We start from the raw sequence: 10,302 nt of genomic DNA, 5'->3' as shown, positions 1-10,302 counted from the left end.
CGCTTCTTTCATACTCAAGGCTAACTTTTACCGTACAAGTGTATTTCTACATTTTCGACGTCGAGGACTGAAAGCTTTCGTAACATGACTTAAAAAAAGTTTGCAGATTTCTTTTCAACCTGCGGTTTGCATCACAGATTTAATTTATTGGTGGGTCTCGTTCAACGTAAATCAATAAATTGTCAGTGAACTAATACATGACTCACGCTGCTGGCAATAACATGGTATATCGTGAGACATTGTCGTTAAATACAACCGTAAAAAAACTACCCTGTACGTCTACACTGCTAACACAACCGTCAGTACGCCAGACGCCACACAAACAAGACGGTCTGTCAAAGTTTATGCGTTGCTACAGCAACCAGGGCTCCGCGTGCCGACCTGGTCACGTGATGACAACTTCCTGTTCAGTCCTTGACAGGTGCCAACGCGAAATGGTTTGACTTTTCATGAATGAAGTCGTGAGAGAAGAGCAGTGATAACAAATTTGCGATTACCAGCTGGGTTTGTTTCGTGATCAAAATGTGTGGAGGCGGCGACAACAAAGTAGAAGATGCCGGCAAAGTAGAAGATGCCGGCGGAGAGAAGGCGAAGTACGGTAAGTGCACTGACAGGGAGATCGACTGTTGTTTACTAGGTGTATATATGAATCAGCTGTAAATAGCTTCACATCTTCCTTCAACAGATACAGAAGTTATGCCGGTTTTGACATGGAGTGTTTTTACTACTGGTCAGACTGATTAATTTTTTTGGAATTAATTAGTCTAAATAATGTCGAAAAAAAGAAGAATTAGATCTATATATTTTGAAGAATAGTTTTACATTAAAGTGCTGTTCACCGACCAGTTATGGGCATTTTTTATTAAAAAAATTCTGACATATTCTGTGTACAAAGTTGACTGTACCAGTAACTTTATATTTTAGTGAAACTATGAGCAAATGCGCTCATTTCTGTCTGTGGAATAAGATTCAGTTGATTTCTGTTATAAGGCTAGAATAGGGAATCAAAACAGTGGAATGAGAACTTTCCCATCGAGTTACTCGACCAGTTATCGCCATCATCTTAACAGAACGTGATCATGTGAACCGCTTCAGTTATACAAATTATATTTTTTAGTATCAATTTATTAGTCATCAACATGAATAAGAAATGTTGTTATCAATTTGTCATCTGCAAACTGACAAAAAACAATATTACACATGCTTCTCCTTAACACTATGTACTACGGATTTCTCGATATTATATATATACAGGCTATGCATTTTTTAAAATATACAGCTGGTTTCAGTTATACGGAAATTCGTTTATACGGACGAATTGTGAAATGACGCAAGTGTCCTTATCAACGAGACACGACTGTAACTCAAATAGGTTTCAGCTAGAATATTGTATTTTGGGGAAGAAATGACAGACAGATAAAACCCAATGACAGAAATGAAAGTGCATCATCGTGTTGTTTGATTGATATTTTCGCGTGAATCAGTCACGTGACACCGCCCCTGTATCTTTTCTGAAAGTTGTTTTTAAGAAAGGTGATTATGGTGTGTTTTTTAAAAAAATTACCTAACTAGAGTCCGTTTTGTTCATTTTCGGATAAATATTTCTCTGTTCTAATGAAAACGAGCAAGAGTAATATGAAATGCAATCATGTGCGTGCTATAACGGGGAATTGGCGATAATTGGTCTTCAGCAATAACTGGTCCTTAGCCAGTATATATAGTTTTCGCAGGACTTTATATTTCCCCGTAGTTAAGCATTCTCACAACACTTATCGACCATACTTTTCGTCTAATATCACTTTTGATATAGTTTTTATATAAACATACAATAAATTTGAGTGTACTAGTTTAGTTATATTTTATACTTAAAAATCTTAACCAGCCCTGCTAATCTGCTAATGTTAGAATGCATAGGGTTGGGACAAGTCCAAATTTACTACCCGGGTACTCGACCCCTACCTACCTGACCCTACCCAGGTATCCACTCAAAGAGTTGGTACAAATGTCTTATTGGGAATTGTTTTACCAGAGCCCTGGCAAACACGAATGAAACTATCTGATCATGTGAAGTTGACTGAAGCTTTTAAAAACATCTTTACTCAAATATATAAATATAAGTTAAAGGAATGCATGCATATTCAGACAGAAATGCGAACATTAAAAGTTCTACTTGAAGTGTCACCATCGACTTTTATTGTTATTGTCATAAAACAATCTATCACATGCCTATCCACGGGCCCGGGTAGTCCTGTGGGTACCCAGGTCCTACTCAGGACCCACCCAGGTCACCTGTCTCAGCTCTGGAATACATGTTTGTTTGTTTGTTTGTTTGTTGTTTAACGCCCATCAGCAATATTCCAGCTATTAGACAGCGGTCTGTAAATAATTGAGTCTGGACCAGACAATCCAGTGATTGTCATCATGAATTCATGAACATCGATCCAAGCAATTGGGATCGATGACATGCATCAACCAAGTCAGCAAGCCTGACCACCTGATCCCGTTAGTCGCCTCTTACGACAAGCATAGTCACCTTTTGGGGCAAGAATGGGTTGCTGAAGACCTATTCTACCCCGGGACTTCACAGGCCTGGAATACATGTGGGATGATTACTGTTCAGTGTGTTTTTAGTGTTAGGTCTTGTATCGGATTGCCAGCAAGTAAATACAGTTAGTCATGAGTCAGAATCAAGCAGTGTTTAGTTTCATCATATTCTTATGAGAGTCTCATGGGGCGCGAGCGAGAACAACCAAGACAAACACGGGGCAATCAGTGTTCAAAATTTTAAAAAATGCCAAGCTGCCATCAGGACCAACAGAATATAGAAGCTATGTACAGGTCCTGACTAAACTCTCCAGGGCCCCGTTCCACAAAGCGATCTTAGGGCTGAGTTGATTGTAACTCACTAAGTATGTGATCTTAAATTTTTGTTACAATCGGCCGCCCGTTCCACAAAGCAATCTTAACTAAGAGAGTTGTAAGTTAAGATCAAAATGCTAAGTTGCTCCGGACCAACTTAGGATTGCTAAAATCGATCTTAAATATTGTACCATAACAACAAAGATGGCGACTTTTATTATGGTGTGCAAGGAAATGCGTCGTCTGCTAAACATGACCAAGGGAGGCCACTCCAAGGGAAAATTTTGTATCTTTATGGCTGAAGATTCCGATCTTTGTTAAGATCGGCTACTTAAGAACTTGTAAAGTTACAATCACCCTAAGATCGCTTTGTGGAACGGTTGTAAACTTTAGCTAAGACAATTTTAGAATCGACGTAAGTCTCTAAGATTGATTGTAGTTATGATCGCTTTGTGGAACAGGGCCCAGGCCCTCATTTGAAAAACTGCAGCTTATAGTGACAAATAGATAGACTCGTAAATTTACTGCAGGCCACAATGAGCCATCAGTGTTATAAATTGGCACTAGTCCTGTAGTCCTTGTCTAGCTGCCCAATGGTTAAGTTATCCTAAGGACTTGTAGAAATTTGCATTTTTTAGGGATTTTGCTATACGGTATCATTATAAGGACAAGTGGACTACAACCGTTAGTTTCTATCGCTGCAGCCATACAACTTACTACGTGCCCGACACGAGATCTGCCTGCCACAGGCTTACGTGCAGGCGCTTAATATTTTTTGAAAACTGGAGGCTTAATGAAACATGGATGTCTAAAATTAACATTAGAAGAAAAAAAATAGAACACATATTTATTAGTATTAGCCTTATCAATTAAAATTATTTTGTTTGCTTAGTGCCACAGTCAGCCATACTATATGATGGCAGTCTGTAAATGATCAAGTCTGGACCACACAATCCAGTGATTTACATCATGAGTGTTGATCATTACAATTGGGACACAATGACATATATCAACCAAGTCAGCGAGTCTGAGTCAAACCTGTTAGTTGCCCCTTGTGACAAGTATGGATCTACACAGGTGTAAACTTGTTTAATGACATGTGTATGGAATGATGTTGTATCTGGTTTATAGCGCACGTAGGAAGAGAGCTCAATAGGGAACTGCCAATGATGTACAGTTTGACCTTATTTGAGATCTGAAAATCTGGGTCAGAATAGGTCTTCATCAACGGATAACGGATCGGGTGATCCGTGAGGCTCACTGACTTGGTTAATTAAAGTACAGTAAACTGTTTATAAAGAACACGTTTATAACGAACTGATGGTCATAACAAATTTGTTTTTAGTCAATGCAATATGCTGTATATATGCTGTATGTAAGCTTATAACGAACTAATATTAGTGGTCCCTTTGAGTTTGTTATAGCTGTAGTTTACTGTAATTGTATCCCAATTTATATACGTAGATCGATGCTCATGATGTCAATCATTGGATTGTCTGGTTAAGACTCGATTATTTACAGACCGCCGTCATATAGCTGGCTTTAAACAACAAACAAACAAACAAACAAACAGACTGTGGGCCAAGGAAACATGTACTGCAGTAAAGAGGATCTCACAGCCACACATTTTTTAATTTTTGTTTCACAGACCAGCTGCCCTACTGAAAAAAACAGCCAGCCTAAGAAATAAATAAAAAAAAAATATTTATTTTTATTATGTCTCCCACTAATAATATAGACCCTCTTATTCAAAATAAAATGTTATTTATTAGTTCCATGTATACATCACTATCTATGATTCAACACGACAGCAGAATGATTTTCATATAAATAAATAAATAAAAAAAATAAATAAATAAATAAAAAATAAAAATAAATAAATAAATAAATAAATAAATAAATAAATAAATAAATAAATAAATAAATTTTTACTTTATTTCAACTGACCTTGTGTGGCAAAGCTGGAATAAATTCGTGAAACATAAGATTTCTAAAGTGTGGCCTAAGATCCATCAAAAACAAAGTGATCCAAGTTGCCTTAGTGCAACCCCAACTGTTAGCAAGATAATATCTGAATTGTTTAAGATTCGACCAACCAGAGATTAATCAAGCACCAAACAGAAAAGAATTCTTTTAGGGATGTCTTAATTTTTTCCGGCCACTTTGATGGGCTATGTCGAGAATGGGCCCATAGTATTTTTCATAATGGGACAGAGATAATAGCATTGAACTGTATGAAGTAATTACAACCCAACCTAGGGAGGAAACGATACATTGGTGCACAGGTGCATTGTGAGTTTTCATGCAATGATACGATACACGATACGTTTTTTTCTGTATCGATACAAGACAATACACGTGCTAAAATGTATTACTTACTACTTGTGTAATGCTTCTCACCACAACCCGATTGTTTTTGTCAGCGAAATATTGAAAAATGTGTTGTGTAGCTTTTTAAATTAACTACTCAAAATAGCCGCTACAAACATGTGTCTACAGCTAGCGTTTGCTTTGGAACCTGCTCTGAAATATTTATAGTCAAGAAGTTTTCACATGATTTGATGTAAATATGTGTATCGCGATACGTATTGTATCATGACCTTGCTGTATCTATTCACACCTACACAATCCACTGATCTAATTATGGGTGTAGAGCTAGAGAAAGTTAACAGTGATTAACAAAGTTGACCGGGTTTCTGACAAGGTCAAAGATTGGCGTGATCTGCACTTTAGATCATAGCCTGAGATAGTATCTAAGTTTGATTATTGTAAACTTGATTTATGAGATTTGCTGTGTGTACATGATTTAGTAAATTTGACGTTTTGACTTAGCCCAAGAGAGCTTACATATTATAAACAAGGTCACACAAAAGCCTGTGTTTGTTTCAATACATAGTGTATGGCCAGTTGCGGCCATTTTGTTGTCAGTGACACAAGGGAGATAACAATATGGGATAAAAAATCACTTCTGTGTTTCTGCCTTTTTGTCAGTCAATTTCAAAGAGAAACATTTGTGAATGAATATTTGTATAGATTTTGGGTTAAATGATACAAAAAACAACAAAACTTGTCATATCTTTTAACAGAATATACTGGAACTCAGAAAAAATGTTGCGATACGTATCACTTATCATGTTAATGAGTGCAGTGGAATAACTGAACATTTATTAATATTCTAGTCTGTATTTACAGAATCGACAAGCTGGAACCAAACAAAAACAGAAACAAGCTCTTATTCACACATTTCACATTTACCGGAGACTTAACCTCATTGTTGGCCTTCTTTATTTAGCTGCTTATGGGTCAGGGAACCTATTCAGAGTAGCCAAGCCTCATCGTGCATTGTTTGTAGCAACAGCTGTGGTAGCCAGGATTTATAGAGGGGTCAACTCTTCTGGTCCTTGTATTGTAGGGCTGTGATCACCCAATGTTGTTGGCACAGGAACTGTGACTGCAAGGAACTAATTTTATCGTCAATGAGTCATTATATTTCGGGATATCATTTGAAGTAGAGTGGTGTGATAGTTGGGTTGGTCCCGGCCCATATAAGTTTTATTTTAAAACAAGTCATGTAAATATTGTGTAATATATACTACTCTAAATAAGTTAAGAACACCCACAATTGGAAGGCAGGGTTGCAGTTCCTTCCAGCCATGACATATGAAAAAATCAGGTGTTCTGTAACTTTTTTGAGGATGTGGTGATCATGTTACCTATCAACTACTAATAATAAGCAACACCCTATTTATCTCACGATCACAATCACGATCAGCTGATGTGATTCATTTTAACCATTATCATGACATCAAGCTATTGTTGTTGCAGTTTATTTAGAGCAAGGAATTCATTGGCCATTTTGAACTTACACAACTAGGGTCATTATGCAAAATTATAGAAAAGTTTTATATCAACCACATGGTTTAAGTCCGAAAAATCACTCGAATCTGTTTATTCTGACATTAGAAACTCCCATTTGGAGGCTTAATTCTACTTCCCCAATAAACAGACTCTCATTTCTCTATTTCACAATTAATATTTTTTAAATGGAAGATTAAAATCTAATAAACTGCTTTAATTCAGCCAAAATAATTTATCATAAGAATGTTGTTTCTGTATCATAAATATCATATATCAGGGTAAAAAAGTATTTTTATGTTCACCAAATGTTCACGTAATTTTTTTATTCCAAATGCCTTAATTTTTTTTTTAGTTCGTTAACGAGACCGACAGATAAAAATCCCTGAAATTAGAAAAAATAAATGAAATGACAATTACTATTTTGGGCCAACTGTTTACAATTACGAAATGAAAAATACTAAAATTTTATCATATTTGTTTGAAAGAAAAATGGTGAAAAATATACATAAAAGATTTTATCCAGACAAAAAACACAATGATTTATCTTTCAGTATTAAGCCCTGTTAATGCTTGTATGTTTTTCATTCATTAGTAGCAGCACTATTCTCGATTTTGAATGATTTATATATATTTCTATCAACCACCTACATTGAAAGTTAGGCCAGTTTCTTGTAAACCAAAAAAATAAAAGGCGTAATAAAATATTTACAATACGAAAACACACACAGAGTAATCTCTATGTTATATTTATAACTCAGGATTGTTTCCCTTGACGTACTGGATATTATAATTTAACACGGTCATGGCAAGGTTCAAATCCCCTATTCACCCCAATTATACTTATTTTTGGTTTGTAGTTTAACGCCGCACTCAGCAACATTCCAGCTATATGACGACAGTGTCTAAATAATCAAGTCTGGACCAGACAATCCAGTGATTAACCTTGTGACAATCGATCCACGCAATTAGGATACAATGACATGCATCAACCAAGTCAGCAATCCTGAACCCCGATCCCTTAAGTTGCCTCTTACGACAAGCATAGTCGCCTTTTACGGCAAGCATGGGTTGCTGAAGACCTATTATACCCCAGATCTTCACGGGTACGATTATATTTATAAACCTATATTTATAAATAAAAGCAACAAAACACCTTCAATAATCATGTGTCCACTGTACGATTCTGACCGACTCGACCACAAGCATGTGTTTATGAACCACTGACAAAGAGTGATGGTATACTGTGTTAATGAAAGGTGAGAGTATGGCTACCATTGTGCATATTAACAGTTGATTCAAAAGGTTCAACTAGCATGTCGCAGGGCTCCAGATAATCTTTTGAGGCTCGGACTAGTCATTCCCATTGGGTATTGATAGCAGGGATTTATCTGAACTTGCTCAGAGGCCGATATTCAGCCCGAGTCTGGTGAAAATGTCAGCAATAGTTCCTAATTAGAATGGAACATTTCCCAATTCATACTTTTGTAGCTATAGATGTGACTAATGTTATGTCTTTGTAAGGGTGCCTTGTGTTTCACTGATCACATGACCAAATTAATAATGTATAAAGCGAGAGGCTTTAATGTTGAGGTTAACATAATTATATGCTTAAATTTAATGTTAAAAAACCCCTAAATTTTGGAAGATTTTAATAAAACTCTCAATTTTGAACAAAAGAACGATTTTAAAAATTTGTCTGCCAAGAAATCACTGAATGGTTTTCTATGGGTAGTCAATATATTTTTGCCCCGTGAAGATCCGGGTGAGATTAGATTTTCAGGATCGGGTGGTCAGGCTCGCTGACTTGCTTGATGCATGCCATCGTATCCCAATTGTGTGGATCGATGTTCATGACATCATGATTGTCTGGTCCGTTCTTGATTATTTACAGGCCGCCGTCATGTAGCTGGAATATTGCTGAGTGTGGCGTTAAACCACAAAGAAACAAACAAACAGTATATTTACTCTCTGTCCCAGTCCGATTTTGTAAACTGATGAGTGGACTTTTAAAAAAATGATTCCACTTTTATTGTTTCAGGCTACATTTAATTAGCATATATATATTTGTGTGCTGCTCCAAGTGACGCACATGTCGCATAACCCAGTAACAGTGATACATGTCTGTGTTACAGTAAGCGAGATATTGCACATCTGTGCTTTATTCACTGCAGTAGGCCTCATGTATAGGTGTTGCCTGTCTTCAGTCAGTAGCAAATGATTTGTAAAGACATCCGTGTATGCAAGCTGTTAAATCTACATTGGTTAACTGCACACAGTGTATAATGAGTTATTAGATTTCTTCATGCGTATTTGTTCGCAAGCAACTCAACCTAATTGGGTTATGGTAATTTTGTTTGCGTGTTTTATGGAAACATGTGATGCTGTTACTGGTTGCTAATCCTCATCTCCATTGCAGCGGTAGCTAATCCTTATGATACCTTAACTGTTGGGTGAGGCAAGAGAGTTAACTGACTATAAAAGTCCAGTTTCCACCCTTGCCGAACTAGGCTGGTATTATGGAGTTACATTTTGGCTGAACTAACGAGTCTATGCATATTCCAATCAAAATCTCGCAACGAAATCGAAATCCGGTTTGTAAACTGTCGTGCAGATTTGGGTCGATTGCAGGACTTGCAAAGCAAACTCGTCAACAGATATTTTCCAAACCTTTTCATGTTTTTAATCAAGGTGCTCACTTGATTTGATGCACTTCGCGATGTAAGACCTGTTTTATCACAATATAGATTTTGATTATCGTTCAGATCGTCTTGACTGTAAGCCACCATTTTGTTTGAAACAAATGCGAGTGATGGAATCGGATTGGTCCATTGGAGAGGCTTAGAAGGGACATAACTCATAATAACCACTGATGGCACTACGATCGAGCCCAGGAATTCCAGACTAGTTAGGCAAGGGTGGAAACTGGACTTTTGAAGTCAGTTAACTCTCTTGCCTCGGGAAGATGATGTTGGGCAGTTTGGCAAGGACTACAGGGCAAGTGCCCATTACTAACACTGCAAGTAATTCTTCACTTTGAGACCCCCTCAAGAGAAAGAAACTAACAGCTTTAGACCACTTGTCCTTATAATGATAACATAAAGCAAAACCATAAAAATGGCAAATGTCTACTACTCCTTATGATACCTTAACTCTTGGGCACTTTGGCAAGGACAGCAGGACTAGTGGCCATTACTAACACTGCCCTCTGTGGCCTAGTGGACATAGCGTCTTCCTGGAATTCAGAAGGATGGGGTTCGATCCCCAGCCGCGTCATACCAAAAGACCTTAAAAGAAGGTACTTCTTGTAACCCTGCCTGGCGTTCGGCATTAAGGGTCTAAAGGACTGGTTGGTGCTGAGTGGGGTATTCATGTTAAACTGTGGCATGGTATCTCAGTGGACTAACACTATGAAATCGGCATTTGTCCGGACGAGTACAAGCCGACACACACACTATAATAATTATCTTGAACACAATGTTAAACCCCAGTTTCTAAGTACATTTTTTAATATGACATTAACTTAATGATATTAGTCCTGGATTCATTCTTATTCAGCTCTAAGGAGATGCTTCCTGCAGTGTTTAC

The 10,302-nt window shown here is 37.2% G+C and overlaps 1 protein-coding gene across 1 annotated transcript in view; it reads left to right on the top strand.

The window, feature by feature from the left end:
• Positions 1-10,302, top strand: part of LOC124129457 (choline transporter-like protein 2) — a 45,222-nt gene continuing 34,920 nt past the window's right edge. Inside the window, exon 1 of the mRNA XM_048389308.1 lies at positions 1-598. Coding sequence (XP_048245265.1) covers positions 523-598 — 76 coding nt within the window. The 5' untranslated portion in view covers positions 1-522. The remainder of the gene's footprint in view (positions 599-10,302) is intronic.

Source organism: Haliotis rufescens, unplaced genomic scaffold, assembly GCF_023055435.1.
Source record: "Haliotis rufescens isolate VD_foot unplaced genomic scaffold, xgHalRufe1.0.p SCAF_8, whole genome shotgun sequence".
Taxonomy (NCBI): domain Eukaryota; kingdom Metazoa; phylum Mollusca; class Gastropoda; order Lepetellida; family Haliotidae; genus Haliotis; species Haliotis rufescens.
This window is presented reverse-complemented; position numbering and strand designations above follow the sequence as displayed.